This window comes from Arvicanthis niloticus, chromosome 6 (assembly GCF_011762505.2).
Source record: "Arvicanthis niloticus isolate mArvNil1 chromosome 6, mArvNil1.pat.X, whole genome shotgun sequence".
In the NCBI taxonomy this organism is placed as follows: Eukaryota; Metazoa; Chordata; class Mammalia; order Rodentia; family Muridae; genus Arvicanthis; species Arvicanthis niloticus.
Window position 1 is genome coordinate 90,889,414 of NC_047663.1, and position 21,229 is coordinate 90,910,642.

The 21,229-nt window shown below is 50.4% G+C and overlaps 3 protein-coding genes and 1 long non-coding RNA gene across 9 annotated transcripts; 2 read left to right on the forward strand and 2 right to left on the reverse strand.

The window, feature by feature from the left end:
- Window positions 1–1,665: 1,665 nt before the first annotated feature.
- Window positions 1,666–5,553, reverse strand: LOC143442864 (uncharacterized). Of its 2 annotated transcripts, none has more exons than XR_013111419.1 (3): window positions 5,043–5,553; window positions 2,176–2,339; window positions 1,666–2,060 (listed from the first exon to the last, which is right to left on the reverse strand). It is a non-coding gene; the product is annotated as an uncharacterized LOC143442864 (long non-coding RNA). The 2 variants fall into 2 exon arrangements; XR_013111418.1 differs by having other exon boundaries at window positions 2,216–2,339; window positions 5,043–5,548.
- Window positions 5,554–5,555: 2 nt separating this feature from the next.
- On the forward strand, window positions 5,556–12,015 carry Tbl3 (transducin beta like 3). The gene is made up of 22 exons (XM_034505862.2): window positions 5,556–5,711; window positions 6,873–6,924; window positions 7,005–7,100; window positions 7,186–7,233; window positions 7,338–7,479; window positions 7,564–7,648; window positions 7,729–7,899; window positions 7,977–8,052; window positions 8,126–8,219; window positions 8,300–8,481; window positions 8,571–8,712; window positions 8,799–8,857; window positions 9,332–9,435; window positions 10,068–10,215; window positions 10,307–10,537; window positions 10,619–10,689; window positions 10,766–10,922; window positions 10,999–11,057; window positions 11,275–11,378; window positions 11,470–11,541; window positions 11,627–11,785; window positions 11,878–12,015. Exons 1-22 carry the CDS (start codon window positions 5,671–5,673, stop codon window positions 11,988–11,990), a joined length of 2,406 nt encoding a protein of 801 aa, XP_034361753.1. The 5' UTR covers window positions 5,556–5,670; the 3' UTR covers window positions 11,991–12,015.
- A 129-nt stretch (window positions 12,016–12,144) lies between these two features.
- Window positions 12,145–17,860, reverse strand: Noxo1 (NADPH oxidase organizer 1). Of its 2 annotated transcripts, none has more exons than XM_076937195.1 (9): window positions 17,774–17,860; window positions 14,231–14,496; window positions 14,058–14,138; window positions 13,814–13,889; window positions 13,554–13,731; window positions 13,233–13,414; window positions 13,024–13,137; window positions 12,669–12,786; window positions 12,145–12,568 (listed from the first exon to the last, which is right to left on the reverse strand). In XM_076937195.1, the coding sequence occupies exons 2-9, from the start codon at window positions 14,294–14,296 to the stop codon at window positions 12,328–12,330; spliced, it is 1,056 nt and encodes a 351-aa protein (XP_076793310.1). In that variant the 5' UTR covers window positions 14,297–14,496; window positions 17,774–17,860; the 3' UTR covers window positions 12,145–12,327. The 2 variants fall into 2 exon arrangements, with proteins under 2 accessions (XP_076793310.1, XP_076793311.1); XM_076937196.1 differs by having other exon boundaries at window positions 17,684–17,808.
- On the forward strand, window positions 16,941–19,760 carry Gfer (growth factor, augmenter of liver regeneration). 4 transcript variants are annotated; one of them, XM_034505867.2, is made up of 3 exons: window positions 16,941–17,617; window positions 18,032–18,195; window positions 19,048–19,760. In XM_034505867.2, the coding sequence occupies exons 1-3, from the start codon at window positions 16,946–16,948 to the stop codon at window positions 19,208–19,210; spliced, it is 999 nt and encodes a 332-aa protein (XP_034361758.2). In that variant the 5' UTR covers window positions 16,941–16,945; the 3' UTR covers window positions 19,211–19,760. The 4 variants fall into 4 exon arrangements, with proteins under 4 accessions (XP_034361758.2, XP_076793313.1, XP_034361759.1 ...); XM_076937198.1 differs by having other exon boundaries at window positions 16,947–17,617; window positions 19,053–19,760; XM_034505868.2 differs by having other exon boundaries at window positions 16,985–17,617; window positions 17,999–18,195; window positions 19,053–19,760.
- The last annotated feature ends 1,469 nt before the right edge of the window (window positions 19,761–21,229 follow it).

The following is a 21,229-nucleotide window of genomic DNA, read 5'->3' on the forward strand; positions in this document are numbered from 1 at the left end:
GTACACACCTCATGTTCTCTCTTCACTCATTCTTCACGTTCTCTCCTCACTCATTGATCACATGCTCTTCTCAAGCTCTGCATGCTCTCTCATTCTCTCCCACCTTTTTCTTGCCCCAGCCTTTTATTGACACTTCAAAAGCAGGTAGAAAAAAAAAGACATTGTATAATCATTGCCAAATCAGATTCAAAAGAATAACCACGTCCCACAAAGAATCAAGAATTACAATTGGTCTCCAAAGTTTCAAGCTTCCCCTAATCCCAGGCCCATGGCCAAAATAATAATAATTGCAAATTTATTATTATTTAAACTTTAACTTTTAATTTGTTATACTTCAGAGCTCAGAGCTCCAAGGTCAGCTACTTGCATTTTTTCTGTTTTTGTTGTTGTTGTTGTTGTTTTCAAGACAGGGTTTCTCTGTGTAGCCCTGGCTGTCCTGGAACTCACTCTGTAGACCAGGCTGGCCTCAAACTCAGAAATCTGCCTGTCTCTGCCTCCCAAGTGTTGGAATTAAAGGAGTGCGCCACCGCCACCCGGCAACTCTGACTTTTGAACTGAAGTATATGGGGTTTGAATTACTTTGCTTATTTTTTTCTCTGACTTATAACCATCCATTCCCAATTTATTTGCATCAATATAAAATGTGGCCAGGCAAAAAAGAAAAAAAAAGAGAAAACAAAACAAAGCTCTGGCTGATGTTCTAGAGGACCTGGATTTGATTCCCAGTACCAACATGGCTGTTAACAACTCTAGTCCTAGGGGACTCTGCTTTCTTCTGGCTTCCACAGATACTGCATGCACATCTGGTGCACAGACATAGATGCAGACAAAGCATAACACCCATACACATAAAAGTAAAAAAAAAAAAAAACTTTTAAAAAACTGTGGTCCCGCCGGGCAGTGGTGGCACATGCCTTTAATCCCAGCACTTGGGAGGCAGAGGCAGGCAGATTTCTGAGTTCGAGGCCAGCCTGGTCTACCGAGTGAGTTCCAGGACAGCCAAGGCTATACAGAGAAACCCTGTCTTGAAAAACCAAAAAAAAAAAAAAAAAAAAAAAAAAAAAAAAAAAAAAAAAAAGTGTGGTCCCTCCAATTATTGACTCATTATTGTGTGGGCTTCAATATCATCCTAGAAGGTGGTCTGACAAGTTTTTAGAATTGTGAGATCTCTTTCCAGAAGACAAGCCCCTCCTTTGGAGGTAGAGTTTCTTTGCAGCCCTGGCTGTCCTAGAACTCACTATGTAAACCAGGCTAGTCTTGAACTTACCCATATCATCCTCCCTTTTCTAAGTTCTGAGATTAAAAGCATGTACCCACCATGCCTGGCCACATGTGTCTTTTAGCTTTAATTCATGTGTATGAATGTTATACCTTACATGTTTGTATGTGAGCCAGTACATTACTGGTGCCATAAGGAGTCAAAAGAGGGCATTGGCTACCCTGGAAATGGGGTTATGGATGGTTATGGATCACCATGTGAGTATTGGGAATAAAACCCAGGCCCTCTTCAAGAACAACTAGTACTCTAAACTGCTGGGCCACCTCTTAGCCACTACAAGTATCTTTTTAGAATATCTTCATTTCTGTGAGTGACTGGGAGTTAGGGGGCATGATAGGTAGTGATATATATATATATATATATATATATATATTCTAATGGCACAAGGCTATAGTCAAATTAGTACAGCAATGGCTATCTACCAATGGACGGTCCAAGAATCCAGTAGTAGTTTAGTCCATGAGGCAAGATGTCTCAGCTGGTTTTCAGTATATACCAAAATCCTGGAAAAATAGGCCAGTGAGCAAGCTTCCTTCTTCCACGTCCTTTATATAGGCTGTCAGCAGATGTTGACCAGGTTAAAGGTAGACCTCAGACGATTTGAATTCAAGATCTCAATAGATGCAAATTAAAAGGATATTGTGCTGGAGAGATGGCTCAGTGGTTAAGAGCAAAGAATCCTCTTCCAAGTGGTCCTGAGTTCAATTCCCAGCAAACACATGGTGGCTCACAACCATCTGCAATGCAATCTGATGCCCTCTTCTGGTGTGTCTGAAGACAGCTATACATATACATTAAATAAATAAATAAATAAATAAATAAATAAATAAATAAAAGACAGCTACAGTGTACTCATATAAATAAAAATAATAATAAAATTTTAAAGTGGGTATTACCTCTTCAAATGATTTAAGAAAATGTCCCAAATAGGTGTACCTGGTCATTTTTTTGTTTTGTTTTGGTTGATTCCAGAGGTAGTCAAGTTGACAACCAAGAATAGCCATGACAAGGACAGTGAACTTCCAATATATATGGCTGGCTTCTTCCTCACCCTCCTAACCTGAAACAAACCCCTGGCAGTTAAAATTAAGGCAGGGAAAAGAAACTCAAGTGTACCTTGTGAATCTTTTGGGTTTTTTTCCCAGACAGTATCTCTCTGTGTACCCCTGGCTGGCTTTGAACTCACTCTGTAGACCAGAGATCCACCTGCCTCTGCCTCCAGACTGCTGGGATCAATGTGGAGCACCACCACTGCACAACTCAGTTTCACTTTTTAAAGTTTTCCTTTTGAATATTTTTCCTTCATTTCTCACGGTGCCACTACCTCCAGGTTTGACCTTGTAGGCTGTTTCACCTGCCAGTAGGGCCCCTGAATTGGACTGGCTCACCAAGCTCAAAGGTGGGTCAGTACATGTCTACACAACAGTCAGCCATTCTGTTTTTCCCAAAGTAACCAGGTCTAAATTAGGAGGAGGAAGACCTTCAGAAACTTTCAAAACTCCCAGCTCTCAAAGAGAAGTTGGGCCTTGTCTTTCTGAGTGCCTCTTCTGCATCATGGAGGGTTTTTTGTGTTTTGTTTTGTTTTTAGTTTGTTTGTTTGTTTGTTTGTTTGAGACAGGGTTTCTTTGTGTGGCCCTGGCTGTCCTGGAACTCACTCTGTAGACCAGGCTGGCCTCGAACTCAGAAATCCGCCTGCCTCTGCCTCCCCAGTGCTGGGATTAAAGGCCTGTGCCATCACTGCCGGCATGGCATGGAGGGTCTTTATGCCTGCTATGTATATGATTCCCTACCCTTATTAAAAAACCTTTCTTCAACTGTTTATTGTCTGGTCCTGTTTGCCATCTTTGAGAGTTCTCTGCTGCCACCTGTTACATGAGTTTCTTCTCCCTGCCTTTTAATTTTTTTATTGGCAGAAAAAAATGAGTCTGATCAAGATCCCTAGATGGTTGTATGTTGGGAGCCGACCTTTAGCAGAAAGTGGCTAGAAAGCAACTATCCACATGCTATCCACGCCTCCAAGGCTTATGTCATAGCCATGCGCCTACAAGGGGCGTGGCAAAAGTGTTTAAGTACTCTAGATTTCCCTTCAAATAAAGAGACTTGATCAGAACCTCTGTCTTGTCTCCATTCCTTGCATCTTTTCTCCTTATCCTCACTCTCTCTCTCTCTCTAGACCCTGACCCGAAGACCGGAGTGGCAGTTTGAAGCCAGGCAGAGCAGAGCAGGCCGCAACATAGTAACTATTCAGGCTTGTTAAGTCTTTTGTCTCAAGCCAGGTAGAGCGGAGCTGGTTTCAACAGTTGTACATCTGCCAGGACTGTTACATATTGACCATAGCTGTTGAAGGGCAAATGTAACCATTTCCAAAAGAATTTAATAGAAGAAAATTGTTTATTTGAGACAGGTTTTTACTACAGAGCTTTGGTTGAATTGATGTTCATTAAGTAGACCAAGCCAGTCTTGTATTCAGAAGTCTGTTTGCCTCTGCCTCCTGAGTACTAGGATTAAAGGCATCTCAAACCATGCTCAGGCCAAAAGCACTTTTAAAATCCATGTTAAGATAAAAGGTCTGGAAGCAGACCTTTATGGTGTCATATGCCTTTAATTTCAGAGCTCATGATTCAGAGGCAGGGGGATCTCTGTGAGTTCAAAGCCAGTCTGGGCTAGATAGTTTCAAGCCAACCAGGGCTACATAAAGACCTTGTTGCTTGTTTTCAGAAATAAAAACACACACATACACACACACACACACACACACACACACACACACACACACACACACACACTGGGCCAGAGATATGTCTCACTGAGTAACTGCTGCCAAGATAATCCGAGTTTCATCCCTGATATCTACAGAGTGGAAGAAGCTACTTCCATGTCTCTATACATTTGCCATGTCAAATGGGCAGACACGTGGCACTCACATACACATTAAATGATAACTTGAGGGTATCTGAGAGGCTGAAACAGAAAGAGCTTGAGCCTGAAGCCAGTCTAGATTATCACACAGTTAAAACTAACTGAATACATAACCAGACTCTTCCTTAATCTTCCTTTTTTTTTCTGAGACAGGGTTTTTTCTGTGTACCCTTGGCTGTGTTTAAACTCATGCTATAGACAAGGCTGACCTTGAACTCAGAGATCCACCTGCCTCTGCTTACAGAGTGTAAATTTAATTTTTTAAGATTTATTTATTTATTATGTATCCAGTGTTCTGCCTGCATATATGCCTGCAGGCTAGAAGAGGGCACCAGATCTCATTATAGATGGTTATGAGCCACTATGTGTTTGTTGGAAATTGAACTCAGTACCTCTGGAAAAGGAGCCAGCACTCCTAACCGCTGAGCCATTTCTCCAGCCCGCAAGTTATTTTTTTAAAGAAGTTATTTACTTTATATATATAAGTGCTCTATCTGCATGTATACCTGCATGCTAGAAAAGAGCATCGGATCACATTGTAGGTGGTTGTGAATCACCTTGTAGTTCCTGGGAACTAAACTCAGGACCTCTAGAAGTGCAGCAAGTGTTCTTAACCGCGGAGCCATTTCTCCGGCCCCTGCAAATTAATTTTTTTTTTTTTTTCGAAACAGGGTTTCTCTGTGTAGCCCTGGCTGTCCTGGAATTCACTGTGTAGACCAGGCTGGCCTCAAACTCAGAAATCCGCCTGCCTCTGCCTCCCAAGTGCTGGGATTAAAGGCGTGCGCCACCACCGCCCGGCGCAAATTAATTTTTAATTAAAAGAAAACAAGCCGGATGGGCATACCTTTAATTCAAAAGTCTGTGAAGTAGAAGTTAGGCGGATCTCGATAAGTTTGAGGCCAGCCTAGTCTACAGAACGAGTTCCAGAGCTACACAGATTATCTGTGTCTCGAAAAAAAAAAACAAAAGAGAGAGGGAGGAAGAAGGGGGGAAGAGGGGAGAGGTGAAAGGAGAAGAGGGAGGGGCAAAAGGAGGGGAGAGGGAGGAGAGGCGAGGGGAGAGGGAGAAAGAGGCAGAGAGGCAAAAGTCCTGTGTAAAGTCACAGAAGCACGTGAGAGGAGGGGAAGTTTTAAGCACTGCACAGACACCAATCCGTTGTTCTAAAAGGCATCTCATCTGCAAAACCAAAAAGAAAAGAAAAACAGTTACAACGAAAATAGTAAATAAACAATTAAAATGTAAGATGGTCAACAAGGTAACCACTGCCAGCTTCCACCCTGGAAACGCCTTCGACTTCCATTCCCAGAGCCAGAAGCCGGTTCCCACAGTAGAGGTCTCCCGGCGCGCATGCTGATGACGTCAAAGTCACTGCGCCCCGTGATGTCATCACAGCGTGCCTTGAAGTGCAGAGGAGCTCACTGTTTCACGCGGGGAAAGGCTGCTGAGGTTGGAGGGAAGCGCTGCCTTGGGACATGGCCGAGACTACGGCGGGATTGTGCCGCTTCAAAGCCAAGTAAGTCCTCGGAGGAGGTGCTGACCTCTAAGGGAAATGGGGAGGAACCGGAAAAGGGAGCTAGGAGTTTAGGAGGGGCATTCACAGTGATACCAGGGGCTCTGAGTCCTGTGCTCAGTCAGTTCCCCTGTGAACAGCTGCTGTTTAGTGCTGGGCTAGGAAAAAGCTCTGCCTTTATCCATAGTGTGTAGTTTTCAGATCAATATTTTCCATCTGTCACTGAGTGAATTGGATTATGGCAAGCAAGCTCTAGCAAAGAGAAGCCTCGGTACTGACACCATCTCTATTGGTGGGTTAACTGGTTGCAGAATCTCGGAGGTTGGTTTTATTTTGGTGGGTGGACTTAGGGGCTTGAGGGCAGAGCATTTGAATTTGGAAAGACCATCCCAGCCTACATAGAGGGTAGAGGCAGATGCCCTGTTATAGGGTCTGGTCCAGGAGCTATGGCGCTGTGATGTTGACCATTAAGAAAGATAGGCAAAAGTCCTTCTGAGCAAGGCAGGGTAATATCACAGAGGCATGTGAGGTGTGAGAGGAGGGGAAGTTTTTAGCACTGCAGAGACACCCCTCATTTGTTCTAGAAAGCACTAGACAACAGGGATGAAAGTGTAGGTAAGAAATCCAGTGAGAAGACTGGAATGGCCACTGCCATTACCTCCCAGGAAAGTGCAATGGCTTGGCTTGGCATAAAGCAGTAGAGAGAGTGAGAAAGAGGGCAGCATTAGTCAGATCCCAGAAATCACAGCTAGTCAGGGAGAAACCAAATGAGGCTGTGGCTGGAGGAGTGTGGGGGCATGCTGGGCCTCACTGGTCAAGACTTTGAGAGTACATTACCTTTTCCTGGCCTCCCACAGCTAGTAGGGAGCCCCCAAAAGATCTCTATGCTGAAGCCTGGGCTGTTGGGCTTCCTTCAACTGACTCATGCTCATCTCTTCCACCTGTATGGAGATCCACTCGGGGATGCTCACCAACTAGCTCTGGGTCTCCACCTCTCTGTAATGACATCACCCTTCCATGCTTGTTTTTCACTCCTGGGTTTCTGCTGCTGCCTAGGCACTCTGCAAGGGCAAGGATTTGGTTCATTTCTAGGACAGCACCTAGTGTGCTGGGCACTAGGTCAAGGAGGTCAGGCCATCACTCAGTGTCCTTTTTTCTTCCCAGCTATGCTGTTGAGCGAAAGATTGAACCTTTCTACAAGGGTGGGAAAGCCCAGGTAACTACCTCCTGGGGCAGCTGGGATAGACGGGTAGGGGGTACTGAGTAGTTCCTTGCCTGAGACCCTTCTGTCCCTAGCTGGACCAGACTGGCCGTCACCTCTTTTGTGTCTGTGGTACCAAAGTCAACATCCTGGATGTGGCCTCAGGGGCTTTGCTTCGGAGCCTGGAGCAGGTAAGAACAGACTGGGGCGTTTGTGAGAGGCCCTAGGGGAGGGCAGCACATTCTTATGTTTTCTGTCTTCTCACTCTTCCCTTAGGAGGACCAAGAGGACATTACTGCCTTTGACCTCAGTCCCGATGATGAAGTATGATGGGCAGGGGCGGAGGGTAAACTCTGGTACCTCCCTTCCACACTGAATTGGCAAGCATGTATTATCTGCCATCTTTACTATCCCACACCTTCCCCTAGGTACTGGTAACAGCCAGCCGGGCACTGCTGCTGGCTCAGTGGGCCTGGCGAGAAGGCACTGTCACTCGCCTGTGGAAGGCGATACACACAGCTCCTGTGGCCTCCATGGCTTTTGATGCCACCTCTACACTGTTAGCCACAGGTAGGACCCCAGCTAGGTGGGTGTGTTGGGGGTACACTAGGACAAGGATTCTGTACGCCCTTAACCTCAAACGCATTCCTACAGGCGGCTGTGATGGGGCTGTGCGTGTCTGGGACATTGTCCAACATTATGGGACACACCACTTTCGAGGCTCACCTGGTGTTGTGCAGTGAGTTAGGGTGGTGGTGGAAGGATGGGCGCAGCTACCATCCTTGGAAGTCCAGTTCATTTGTCTGTCCCTGCTTTCAGTTTGGTGGCCTTCCATCCAGACCCCACTCGCCTGCTGCTCTTCTCCTCAGCTGTGGACACCTCGATCCGAGTGTGGTCACTTCAGGACCGCTCGTGTCTGGCTGTCCTGACGGCACACTATAGTGCTGTCACTTCTCTATCTTTTAGTGAGGATGGCCACACAATGCTCAGGTCAGTGGCTGCCTACTGGTGGGGGGAAAGGGGAGACCAAGGCTGAGACTGCAACAGAGGGACCTGTTTCTCCTCAGCTCTGGCCGTGACAAGATCTGTATAGTTTGGGACCTTCAGAGCTACCAGAGCACAAGAACGGTGCCAGTGTTTGAGGTATGGGTGCCTGCAGGCCAGGGCCGGGGATGGGATGCTTGGCTGTATAGGCTCTGATCTTGCTCCTCCACAGAGCGTGGAAGCCTCCATGCTATTGCCTGAAGAGCCGGCACCTGCACTGGGTGTGAAGAACTCGGGTCTACACTTCTTAACAGCTGGTGACCAAGGTGTGGAGGAGTGGCCACATGTGGAACAGGGGCTGGGGGAAGCCTGAGGACATTCTTCAGTAGCCCATGTTCTCCTACAGGAATCCTTCGTGTGTGGGAGGCAGCTTCTGGGCAGTGTGTATACACCCAGCCACAAATGCCAGGCCTAGGGCAGGAACTGACCCATTGTACCCTGGCCCGTGCTGCTGGCCTGGTCCTCACTGTCACTGCCGATCACAACCTGCTACTCTATGAGGCACATTCCTTACAGTTGCAGAAACAGGTAAGCATTTGTTCCTGCCCGGTGTAGGGCTTGGGCATTAGGCTTCTTTGCATGCAGGCCCTCACTCATGACCTTACTGTCTCCCACAGTTTGCTGGCTATAGCGAGGAGGTGTTGGATGTTCGGTTCCTGGGGCCTAATGACTCCCACATCATCGTGGCTTCTAACAGCCCTTGCCTGAAGGTGTTTGAGCTACAGACTTTGGCCTGTCAGATCCTCCACGGTCACACAGGCAGGTCTTCAGTCTGGATTTGATAGTTCCTTTTCCCTGCTTGCTTGATAGACTTGTTCTCTGACCAATCCTCCCCTTTCTCCCAGACATTGTCCTGGCCTTGGATGTGTTCCGGAAGGGGTGGCTTTTTGCCAGCTGTGCTAAGGTGAGACCCCAGAAGAGATATGATGGCAGCTGGGCAATGGCGGCACACACCTTTAATCCCAGCACTCGGGGGACAGAGGCAGGCAGATCTTTGTGAGTTTGAGGACAGCTAGGGCTACATAGGGAAACCTTATCTTGAAAAATGGAGAGAGGGCTGGAGAGATGGCTCAGCTGTTAAGAGCACCAACTGCTCTTCCAGAGGTCCTGAGTTCAATTCCCAGCAACCACAGTGGCTCACAACCATCTGTAACAGGATCCAATGTCCTCAGAACAACAGTGTACTCATATACATAAATAAATAAATCTTTAACAAAAAGTATGTTTGAAAGAAAGAACGACTGGGGGTGGGGGGGTGGGGGGGAGGATTGGTAGGGGGGGATTGGTAGGGGGGGATTGGTAGGGGAAGCCCAGGCCTCCCAAGTGAAAACCAAGGCAAGAAAATCATGACTTTCTCTCCAACCCCCACTTTCCGCAGGATCAGAGCATACGCATCTGGAAGATGAACAAGGCTGGCCAGGTGACCTGTGTAGCTCAGGGCTCTGGCCACACACACAGCGTGGGCACCATCTGCTGTTCTAGGTAGTGGCTCAAGACTGGGCCCAGGGTTATCCAAGGAGGGAAAGGCCCAAGTCATTGGGTTCTAGCACATGGTGGAGAAGGAGTGTGCTCATTTGGCCACGCTTTGAGGCGTTAGCAGAGATGTGGAGTAGAGATGAGGTCCAGGGAGACAGACTCAGTGGAAGCCTCACCGTGGAAGTGGACACAGTGGGAAGGACTTGAATGGGGAGGACGGCTCTGAATGAGGTCCTGCTGGAGAGAGTGACCCTTTATTAAGAGTTTGACCTGCTGGGCGGTGGTGGCGTACACCTTTAATCCCAGCACTTGGGAGGCAGAGGCAGGCGGATTTCTGAGTTTGAGGCCAGCCTGGTCTACAGAGTGAGTTCCAGGACAGCCAGGGCTACACAGAGAAACCCTGTTTCAAAAAACAAAACAACAACAACAAAAAAAAGAGTTTGACCTGTTGCACCACCCCACTAGTTGCTGGGTACTGAGGGTGGATGACCCAGGCAGAGACATTTGGGGGTGATGTTGGCCAGTCTGCATGCTGAGATGATCCTTCTGGTCCTGACCATGGTGCAGAGGGCAGAGCTCAGTGCACTACAGCCAGTGTCCTTCGGCCTGAGCAGTGTCTCCTTTCTTATTGGATACAGACTAAAAGAATCTTTCCTGGTGACGGGCAGTCAGGACTGCACTGTGAAGCTCTGGCCCCTCCCTGAAGCCCTGCTGTCCAAGAACACAGCTATAGACAGTGGCCCCATGCTTCTACAGGCCCAGACCACTCAGCGCTGCCATGACAAAGTAGCCAGCCACACATGGTCTCTGGGATGGGGTGTGGCCGAGCCTTTGCTGAGATGGGTGTCTAAGTTTTGCTACTTGCTTTCATCACCAGGACATCAACAGTTTGGCTGTCTCCCCCAATGACAAGCTATTAGCAACAGGCTCACAGGATCGCACAGCTAAGCTCTGGGCCTTGCCTCAGTGCCAACTGTTAGGTGTATTTTCAGGCCACCGACGTGGCCTCTGGAATGTCCAGTTCTCACCCATGGACCAGGTGCTGGCCACAGCTTCTGCTGATGGCACCATCAAGCTCTGGGCACTGCAGGACTTCAGTTGTCTCAAGGTAAGTATTTCCCCTAGTCCCGTCCCCTCTGTAGTAATATACCCTCCCATACCCATTGGGTTCTCCATCTCTCCCCTGCAGACATTTGAGGGACACGATGCTTCTGTACTGAAGGTGGCCTTTGTGAGCCGTGGCTCACAGCTGCTGTCTAGGTGAGTGGGCTAGGAGTGGGCTGGGGTGCATGGTGAGGGACATGCCTACACCGAGTCCTTCCATTCTCAACCTCAGTGGCTCTGATGGGCTCCTGAAGCTTTGGACCATTAAGAGCAATGAGTGTGTGCGGACCCTGGATGCTCACGAGGACAAGGTCTGGGGGCTACACTGCAGCCGAATGGATGATCGTGCCATCACCGGTGGCAGTGACTCCCGAATCATTCTCTGGAAGGTTTGAACCCTACAGGATGGGATGAGGCAGGGTAAAGGACATCATGGGGGCTTGTCTGACCCTGATTTGATCCCAGGATGTGACAGAAGCTGAACAGGCAGAAGAGCAGGCCAAACGGGAAGAGCAGGTGATCAAGTAAGTTTGGGCTCGGTAGACCCCGCCGCATCCCCTCAGCAGCAGCATCCCTTGCATGTCCTAGTAGTACCACCTCCTGCATCCAGCAGCAGCAGCAGCCTCTACATGTTCCCTGCCATGCAGCATAGGAAGTGGGTTGAGGTAGGGTTCATATTTATGGACACTCAGTCCCAGCCAGGGTCTCTGGGTGACCATGTCCTTTCCTCTGTCCCACCAGGCAGCAAGAACTGGACAACCTTCTCCACGAGAAGCGGTATCTCCGGGCACTGGGCCTTGCCATCTCTCTAGATCGTCCCCACACTGTGCTGACTGTTATCCAGGGTCAGTGCCTGCCCCAGGAGGAGGATGGGGGGCAAGGGAGGCTCCAGGGATTGAGGAGCCCTTTCCTTAAGTTCAGACTCTCCTCTCACAGCCATCCGGAGGGATCCTGAGGCCTGTGAGAAGCTGGAAGCCACTGTACTCCAACTGCGAAGAGACCAGAAAGGTCGTGGGCAGCTGGATGGGGCCAGGCTGGGGAAGGGGAGACCTTGTGGGCAGAACAGGTTAGTGACCATCCCTGTTACCTACAGAGGCCCTGCTGCACTTCTGTGTCACGTGGAACACCAATTCCAGACACTGCCATGAAGCCCAGGCCGTGCTTGGTGTGCTGCTGCGGCATGAGGCTCCCGAGGAGCTGCTGGCCTACGAGGGTGTGCGGGGTGCACTGGAGGCCCTGCTGCCGTACACTGGTATGTGACGTGGCCCTGGGTCCAGGGATGCTCCTGGTGAGTTCACAGAGAATCCCCCTACCCCAGCCTGAATCTCCTCTGTCTTCCTCTAGAGCGGCACTTTCAGCGGCTTAGCAGGACACTACAAGCAGCCACCTTCTTGGACTTCCTATGGCACAACATGAAGCTGTCCCCACTCCCTGCTGAAGCTCCCCCAGCCCTGTGAAACACATAAAAGCTACACTTTTTTATCTTGGCTTCTCATGTGAATCTGATCAACGATCAACCTCTCCCAAAATCCTTGGCCACACTTGGCCGACTGAGGCGTCATCTATAGAGATTCAAGCCTATTCCTGCGCCAGTCCCTCAGTGCACAGTGATTTGGTTGAAGTCATTCCAGTTTTATTTAGAGGAAATAGAAAGTTGGCTGACCTGAGGCCCTGCCAGCCATAGAGCTCCACCCTCATGCTGCTTGCTGGGTGAGGTCTGGATCCTTGCTTTGCCATCCCTGCTTTACCTGAGGTTGGCTTTGACAGTACAACCTCTGCAGGACTATACAGTCCTCAAGAGGGATCCTGGGTTCCCTGTTCCTGTCCCAGTCCCAGTGCCCTGCGGGTGATGGAGCAGCATCGGCTCTGGATAGCACTCCTACAGGGGCGACCTGGTACTACAGGGGGAATGGTCCTATCCTCAGCCACCTTGTCTGCCCCACCACTGTCTGGGAGCCCTGGCCTGCCCAGGAGGGAGCCCAGCCCTTCAGGTTGCAGCAACACTGCAGGAAGCAGGCCTGTCCGGCCATTATACCTGCAGGAAAAGCAGGGCTTGGTTAAGGATTTACCTATGTTCCCGTCCCCCAGGCAGGGCCTGCCACTGCTCCACCATACATAGACACACACCACTGTACCTGCACAGCCACCAGCCTCGGTCTGAGGGTTCCAGCACATGTACACGTGCCCCTGAGGGCACGGATAGTTCATCAGGGCGACTGCCTTCATAGGCCTGGGTAGCACAGAACTGCCTCCCTGGGATAGGTATTGGGGGATCACTGTAGAGCTGCAAGGCCAGAGTCCACACCTTTCTCTGGGCTTGCTTATAGGCCCAGGACTGCCCTGAAACACACTTGGGCTTTCTTCTGGCTCTAAGCAGCACCCATATGCCTAGTGCCCCAGTACTGCCCTTCCCCCACCCCCCGGGCGTGGTCTCAGCCTTGCCAAAGGTCCATTCATAGTGGTGAGCTTATAGTAGGGATGAACTCATACCACTTCCTTGCAAAGCCAGGCCTGATTCCTGCCCTTGGCCTGTTGCAACCTCCTCCAGGTAGGGAGCTGGAAACCAGGCTGTCTGCTGGTCCTTGTTCTCCACCAGCCACCAGCCTGTTTGAGAGACCAGGAAAGGGCTCAGATGCCTAGGTCTGCATCCATTTTGATCAGAGGGAAAACCCCCCAGATTCTTAGTAGTGTGGCCATACCTGAAGGATGTCGTAGTAATATGTCCAGAATTTCTTGGGCCTGAGTGTGGAAAGGTCTGTCTCTTGTGTCAAGAGTGTGGAAAGGCTGTAAACAGCACACACTCTGAGCCTCCAGACTATGAATAGCAAGGCTGTCTGTAGGTTGGGGTAAGGGCTCCTCTGGTGTGGGCAGGATCACCAGGCTGAGCAGGGCAGCCAGCACATGTAAGAAATAAGTAGGAAGGATGGGACTACCCCTTTCTCCACATATATATAGGTCAGCCCAGCCTCATCTGCCCTTCCACCGAGTGATGGGCTGGGAGTAGGGTGAAGGTTAGTCACCTGCCAGGAGGCAGCATGGGCTCCAGATCCAGAGGTTTAGGTGCAAAGAAGCCATTGAGTGCCGAGCTCTTCAATATGTGCTCTGAGGTTGCTAGCAATGCCTGTACATAGGTGTCCAGCAGCCGCAAACGTACCAGGCCCCGGCCAGTATGCCCCCGACGTGTCAGCAATGGAGCATCTGCCCAGATTCACAAGCACACACTGTGGGACCCCATTCACCCACACTTGCCTTACCATCCCATGACCCCTGCAGGCCTGACCAGGAAGCTTGGGAAGAACTCTTTCAGATCTCCGTAGCAGGCCTGCCTCCACGGGGAAGGTTTTCTTAAGGGTCTTCTGATGGGGAAAAGCATGTGTTAGGCTCTGAAAGTGGAGAGAATCCCCCAGGGAAAGAAGGGTCCCTAGAAGAGCTCCTACAGGCAGAAAGAGAGCTCCAGACCAAGTATCTATAGGACTCTGTACTGGGGAAGATACCCATTGAAATATAATCCCAGTGTTACTTACCTGGAGCTGCCTAAACTCATCCCAGCTCCTGCGAGCAAAGGTGTCACTGTTGTCTGACCAGCACACGGAGAAGGCAAATGTCTGTATGAGGAGAGGTAGTGGTGACATCTCCTTCAGACTCTGCCAGCTCCCCTTTTGCCTCTTTGGGCAGGGGTGGGGGCAGTATGTTCTACCTGGAGTCGGTCCATCTGCACCAGGGCTACAGCATGGGCTGACACTGGGTGTCTTGAACTTGCCATGATTATGGACGGCTTCCCACAGAGTGCTTGAAGGAGCTCCGAGCATCCGGAAGAAGTGAAGTGGAATTCCCCAACACTGCCCTAAGTGGAGTCCCAGCACAGCATTCACACTCCAGGAAACGGTTCAGTTTCCTGGTTCTTCCAGCACAAAACCAGAGAGGATTCATCACAGGAAGACTGTGTCAGGGGGAGGGGCAAGCCTGGGCAGGTGGAAGGAGAAAAGTCCTTTGTACAAGACTGTTCTGAATCAGAACCACCTGGGGCTTCTTCCTCAGTCAAAGGAAGAAAACCAGTAGGGAGTTCCATTATCAAAGTGTCTGCCGCCTCAACTTCACCTGCCCCCTCTGCCTCTTCTCCTCCAGGGTGTGACATCCTCCAGGGTGTGCCTAACAGTTTGCTCTTTGAATTCACCCTGGGCTACAGTACAGTACAGACACAGACAATCTGAATCAACTAATAAATCTTTTTTTTTTTGTTTGTTTGGTTTTTTTTTGTTTGTTTGTTTGGTTTTGAGACAGGGTTTCTCTGTGTAGCCCTGGCTGTCCTGGAACTCACTCTATAGACCAGGCTGGCCTCCAACTCAGAAATCCACCTGCCTCTGCCTCCCAAGTGCTGGGATTAAAGGCTTGCGCCCTGGATCATTTTTTTTGGTTGCTTTTGTTTGTTTGTTTGTTTTGTTTTGCTCTGTTTTGGTTTTGTTTTTGTTTTTGAGACAGGGTTTTGCTAAATTGTCAAAGTTGGGGTATTACTGCCTTAGGCTCTCCTGAGCAGCTAGGACTCAGGGTCCTGTCACTAGGTCATGAAACCTACCTCCTTACTTGGCCAAGTCTTGACATTCCCTTTAACAACTTACATACTGTCTTTTTCAGAAATGTTGGAAGTCAGAAGAGAGCAGCTGGAAAAGGGATGAGTACCTACCACTAGGGACCTAGAGGAATTGTGAGCCCCTCTCACCACCCAGTTGACAGCCTCTGTCTACTCCTCCCAACCCTAGATGCTCTCCACTCTACGTAGCCACTGCCTCCTCTCAGATACATACACAAAGGAACCCCCAACTCTGGGGCTAAAAAGAGGTTCCTCCCTGTCTCTTTAAGAATCTGTTCTCTGGCCGGGCGGTGGTGGCTCACGCCTTTAATCCCAGCACTTAGGAGGCAGAGGCAGGCAGATTTCTGAGTTCGAGGCCAGCCTGGTCTACAGAGTGAGTTCCAGCACAGCCAGGACTATTCAGAGAAACCCTGTCTCAAAAAACAAACAAACAAACAAACAAACAAAGAATCTGTTCTCTGTGGGGTGTGGTGGCACATGCCTTTAATCTCTGCACTCCTTTAATCACAGCACAGCACAGAGGCAGGAAGATTTCAGAGATCAAGGTCAGCCTGGTTTACAAAGCGAGTTCAGGACATCAGGGACTGGTTATACTAAGAAACCCTATCTCGAAAAACAAAAACAAACACAACAAAAACAAAACATAAGCCAGCGGTGGCGCACAGTGGCTTAAGTGCTGCCCTGCAGAGGGCAGCCGAGCCCTTCTTCCGGAGAGTTCGAATCACGCTCCCGCTGTCTCTCCCTCTTCCCGTGTGACTCTCTAGCCCAGTGGGGGGTTGGGGGGAGGAGGAGTTTAGGCCGGGAGGTGGTGGTGAACATCTTTAATCCCAGCATGCCTCCTTAGGAGGCAGAGGCAGGCGGATTTCTGAGTGTGAGGCCAGCCTGGTCTACAGAGTGAGTTCCAGGACAGCCAGGGCTACACAGAGAAACCCTGTCTTGGGAAAACAAACAAACAAAACAAAACATCCACTGTCCCAAGTTACCCAACATTTCCCACTCTTTTTAGGCAAAAAATTGCCACTTCCTAGCATGGTCATAAGTAGGCCCTTGCCTAACTCTGGGTTCTGCTTCTATCTACCTCCCCCAAATCCTGCCCCCAGCGGCCTTGGTGTTTCTGCAAAATGCCAAGAGTTTGAGTTGATTCTTTATCCCAAAGGCCCGTGCCTAAGGGTCTCCACACCCTCTGCACAGCTTTTACCAGTTTTGTAAATAAGAGTTATTCTGGTGACTGGGTTTTTCCCATTTGCACCACTGGTTAAAGGCTAAATAAAGAGGGAGGCTTGTTCCTTGTTACGTTCAGTGCCACAAACAACAGCACCTGGAGCCGGGTGGCCACTGTACAAATATTTGCAGAATGAGTGAATGAACGAATACATGGAGGCAGGGGTAGGAATTCTTCCTGTGATGGTACAGGTTTTAAAGTCAGACACTTGAGAAGGTGGTGTGGTGGTGGTGGCAAAAGATTCAGGAACTCAACGTCATCTTCACTCTGCTACATAGAGTTCGAAGTTAGCTCAAGTTATATGAGACCCTGTCTCCAAAAAAAAAAAAAAAAAAAAAAAAAAAAAATCCTGAGGCTGCTTTTGAAATAGGCATAATGATCTTTTTATCCACGCTATAGGATAAGGACACCCCCCTCTCTCAAGGTTGTGGGATGGTGGACAGTTACTAGGGTACAGGTTGCCTCTGCCCACTAGTACTGTCTGGTCTCTGTGAGGCCACGCCCCGTCGCGCGTTGCCAAGGCACCGAGAAGCGTGTAGGTGGGCACGTCGTAAGGCAGAAAGACCCCAAATTTTGCCGCTGCTAAGGGTCTGAGCCAAGCGATGGGGGTGATGCGAGAAGCATCTCGGAACTCATCTCGGCCCAAGATCTCACAGCCGCAGCGCGCCTTCCACGACACACTTCACTTCTTCTGGAGGAAGCCTGAACCCCACCATGGACCACGCACGCCGGGCTCGCGGCGGGCAACCAGGCGCAAGAGTACCCGCAGAGCCGGAGCCGCAGCCACCTGTGCCGCCTCGGCCCGGGCCTCCGGCTCCGCCTCCTCCCGCCCCGAGGCCTCCCACTCCGCCGCGACCCGGGCCGCCGCCTCGGCCCCCAGCTCCGCCCCGCCGCCAGGCCCCGCCTCCTGCCCCAGCCTAAGCCCAGCCCCAGGCTGCCTTTCCGGCTCCTGCCGCCGCGCGCTGGCGGTGGCGTGCGCGCTCGTCTGGCCCGTCTCCTACACGCCCTCTTGGCCCCGCTGCCCGCACGCCTGCAAAATGGCGGCGCCCAGCGAGCCCGCGGGTTTCCCTCGCGGCGGTCGCTTCTCCTTCCTGCCGGGCGGCGCGCGCTCCGAGATGACCGACGACCTGGTGACTGACGCGCGGGGCCGCGGCGCAAGGCATAGAGACGACACCACCCCTGTCGCGGCCCCGGCGCCGCAAGGTTTGGAGCACGGGAAGCGACCGTGTCGGGCCTGCGTGGACTTCAAGTCGTGGATGCGGACCCAGCAGAAGGTGCAGATGCCCCGCCTGGCCGCCCGGTCCCGGTCCAGGTCCCGGTCGGGGTCCCCAGCCCCGCACCTGGTTTCCGGGTGCCGGTTCAGCCTCCGCAGGGCCCAAGCCCTCAGGGTTACCTATGCCTAAACGTGTCCACCCCTCACCCACACACACCGTTAGGCTCAAACTTTGAGCTTTCAGCCACCGGCTGGTCGGATCGAGTTAGTAGGCTGTCAACTGAGAAAGGGAAAGTCCTTGTTTCCTTTATTTTTATTTATTGATTTATTGATGATACTGGGAATCCGAACCGAACGCAAGCAATCTGCCACCGGGTTGGAATTTTATGGGCTCTCTGGTTGGGTAAAAGTGAACTGACCTTTAGTCGGCCTACTTCTGCAGCGGGACATCAAGTTTAGGGAGGATTGTCCACAGGATCGGGAGGAATTGGGTCGCCACACCTGGGCTTTCCTCCATACGCTGGCCGCCTATTACCCGGACATGCCCACGCCAGAACAGCAGCAGGATATGGCCCAGTTCATACATATATTTTCCAAGTTTTACCCCTGCGAGGAGTGTGCGGAAGACATAAGGAAGAGGTAAGTTGTGGCTGTACCTCTGTCAGTAAGGTCCCTGAAGGTGGCCTCGCTGATGTCATAGAGAGAAGCCTAGAAAAGTAGATTCAGAAGTGACAGGTTTCTAGGAAAGCGATCACCAAAAGGAATATTGGGCTATGGGGGCCTTCTCCTTTCTCAAGAGCCCAGTTCGTTGTTAATCTTAAAGCTTGCCGGGGCGGTGGTGGCGCACGCCTTTAATCCCAGCACTTGGGAGGCAGAGGCAGGCGGATTTCTGAGTTTGAGGCCAACCTGGTCTACAGAGTGAGTTCCAGGACAGCCAGGGCTCCACAGAGAAACCCTGTCTGAAAAAAAAAAAAAAAAAAATCTTAAAACTCTTCCCTCGTGGGCAGATTAGCCAGGACTCAATTTTGTTACTCAAGCTAATCCCTCAGCTTAGTTACGGGCTTTAAAAATTGGACTGAAATAAACTTTTATCACTCTCAATGGGCAGTTAGGAGTGAGGGGAGCTCTTGCTGCACCGTGCCCCTGGTGCTGAGATCAGTTCCTTGTGCCAGGCCCCACCTGTCTATAGACAGCCTAGGGCTAGAGACTATGGGGTGTGGCTCTGATTATTACAAGGCTGTAAACTTGCCTGCTTTAGTATAACTTGCTCTGGGCTCATGCCATGTCAGGTGAGTGAGTGTGTGAGCAGCCTAGGAGTGTCAGTGTCCAGGAAACTCTAGATTCAGCCCTGTTCTTGGCTTTCCCATCCCCGTGGAAGGAGAAGGTGTCCCCAAGTTTAAGTCATAGTTGTGCCTCAGCTCCCTGTCCCCAGATGCTGGCAGGGACAGAGGAGCCAGCATCTCCTTACATCCTTATGCGCTTCTCTCAAAGGATAGGCAGGAACCAGCCAGACACGAGCACTCGGGTATCCTTCAGCCAGTGGCTGTGCCGCCTGCACAATGAGGTGAACCGGAAGCTGGGCAAGCCTGATTTTGACTGCTCAAGAGTCGATGAGCGATGGCGTGACGGCTGGAAGGACGGCTCCTGTGACTAGAGGCGTGTTGGGGCATCTAGCTTCTATGGGCAACCTGGCTAGTGAGGGACAGCCTGATTGATTAAAGTGCATCTGAGCCAAGGCTTGTCTCTGTGGTGGGGGGAGGGATCCCCAGAACACTGCCTATGGGAACCCTACCACAGGATTAAGAAACAGAGGTGCCTACTACAGACACTTGGGTGGCCTCCTCAGCTAAAGCCCCATGGGACTGAAGGTGCCAGGCAGGAGTGGTCCACGGTGCCCCACAGCCTTTATAACACCCATTATACATCTGGGACATAGTTGCCCCAAAGGAAGATGGGCTAGACTGTGGCCTTCCTACTACCTAGCCCTGGCTGCCTACAGAACTGTGACCCTGGCAACTCTGCCATTTCGGAATCAAAGCAGGGTTCCCCAGCTCTAGCAGGGTTTTTCTTTTAGAATGTACCAACCATGGTACCCACTGTCAGCCTGGCACATGGTCTTCTGCAGCTATGACAAGCATGTCAGCAGAGGATCCTGGGAACAGCTTCCTTAGCATTTGAGACCAAAATAAAATGAAGTGACTTAGGAGCTGCTTTCTGTGTGCTTTGTACTTGGGTTTACAGTGATGGACTGGCCCTATTTTGCTTTTCTGTGATTGGTTGGGTCCTCTTATCTGGAGTTCTGGCAGAAGTCACCATGGAACAGCTGAGTCAGAATTCCCAGGCTGAGAAAGAAGGTGAAGAAGTCTAGGGTGTCTGTGGGGTACAAATGGGGGAGTGGTCAGAGTGTTGGCAGCTGGGATTGCTGAGTATAAACCCTGCGGCTGTTGGTCATTTCTGGATCTGCTCAGTTGGATCTATCCTTAGGCTGGACTCCCAACAGAGCATCTCCCAGCAGCATGTGTGCCCCAGTCCTGTGATCATAAAGATGATAGGACTTCCTTGTGCCTCCAGTAGGGCATCCCCTCCTAAGGACTTGCTTAGGTATGCCGGCTTCTGCAGGGGATACTCAGAAGGGTCCAACAGCAAAGAGGATCCAGGAGCAGCCAGCCAGCAGAGAAGTTGCTTCTTTCCATTTCCAGGACTTCTCTCTGATGAGGCTTAATGCAGCCATGCCATGGAACCAAGGGTTTCCTGTTAAAACCTGTGATCATCTCGACATTCTGTGGGTACTGCTGGCTGGCTTTATTCCTTCCCCTCTGTACTTGCCCTTTTCCTGGCTTCCCCTGAAGTCTGCATACACACACCAGCCTCCTAGTTATACTCTTCTTAAGAGCAGCTGGCTGATCTTCATCACCCTGTAGTCACTGGGCCAGTAACTCCAGTCCCAGGGGATCCAATACCCTCTCTGGCCTCTGTGGGTACCAGGTACAAAAGCCCATACAGAAATACATGCAGGCAAAACACTCCAAACATTTGCAGGGTTTCTCTGGATGGCTTGGAACTCAAAACCTGTAGGCCAGATTGGCCTGAGATTCCACAGAGATTCACCTGCTTCTGTCTCCTGAGTGCTGGGATTAAAGCCTTGTCTACCACTGCTTCATTCAGAACACATTAAAACCTCCCCGCCCTCCCAAAAAGACTAGGTATGATGATACACATGCCTTTAACCCTAGCACTCAGGAGGCAGATACCTGAAGTGTGAGGCCAGCTCGGTCTACATACTGAGTTCCAGGTTAGCCAGGATTACATAGATCTTGTCTTTAAAAAAGAGAGCGAGAGAGAGAGAGAGAGGGAAAACCAACAACTCAATAAATGTATTTTTAGAAAGGAAATCCAGTGGTGGCGCACACCTTTAATCCTAGCACTTGGGAGGCAGAGGCAGGTGGATTTCTGAGTTCGAGGCTAGCCTGGTCTACAGAGTAAGTTCCAGGACAGCCAGGGCTATACAGAGAAACCCTGTCTCGAAAAACAAAAAGAAAAAAAGAAAGGAAATCAAAAGCTTCATTTTGTCCCTGTTCACAGGGCATCCAGATCAAGACAGGCAGAGCTCGTATAAAGGAAGGCTATGGTTTGGGCTGGCATTTGAGAGCCCTCAGCACAGACAAAATAAGAG

Excerpts from the sequence above, each read along its gene's own strand:
- Tbl3 (XM_034505862.2), top strand. The coding sequence starts at position 5,671 with ATGGCCGAGACTACGGCGGGATTGTGCCGCTTCAAAGCCAA. Across the intron at positions 8,482-8,570 it reads CCTTACAGTTGCAGAAACAG|TTTGCTGGCTATAGCGAGGA; the intron begins GTAAGCATTTGT and ends TGTCTCCCACAG. Across the intron at positions 8,858-9,331 it reads TTTTTGCCAGCTGTGCTAAG|GATCAGAGCATACGCATCTG; the intron begins GTGAGACCCCAG and ends CACTTTCCGCAG.
- Noxo1 (XM_076937195.1), bottom strand. The coding sequence starts at position 14,296 with ATGGCAAGTTCAAGACACCCAGTGTCAGCCCATGCTGTAGCCCTGGTG. Across the intron at positions 12,787-13,023 it reads CCTGGCTTTGCAAGGAAGTG|GGAGGCAGTTCTGTGCTACC; the intron begins GTATGAGTTCAT and ends TACCTATCCCAG. Across the intron at positions 12,569-12,668 it reads CGAGGCTGGTGGCTGTGCAG|GTATAATGGCCGGACAGGCC; the intron begins GTACAGTGGTGT and ends CTTTTCCTGCAG.
- Gfer (XM_034505867.2), top strand. The coding sequence starts at position 16,946 with ATGGGGGTGATGCGAGAAGCATCTCGGAACTCATCTCGGCCCAAGATC. Across the intron at positions 17,618-18,031 it reads GGATGCGGACCCAGCAGAAG|GATCGGGAGGAATTGGGTCG; the intron begins GTGCAGATGCCC and ends GATTGTCCACAG. Across the intron at positions 18,196-19,047 it reads GCGGAAGACATAAGGAAGAG|GATAGGCAGGAACCAGCCAG; the intron begins GTAAGTTGTGGC and ends CTTCTCTCAAAG.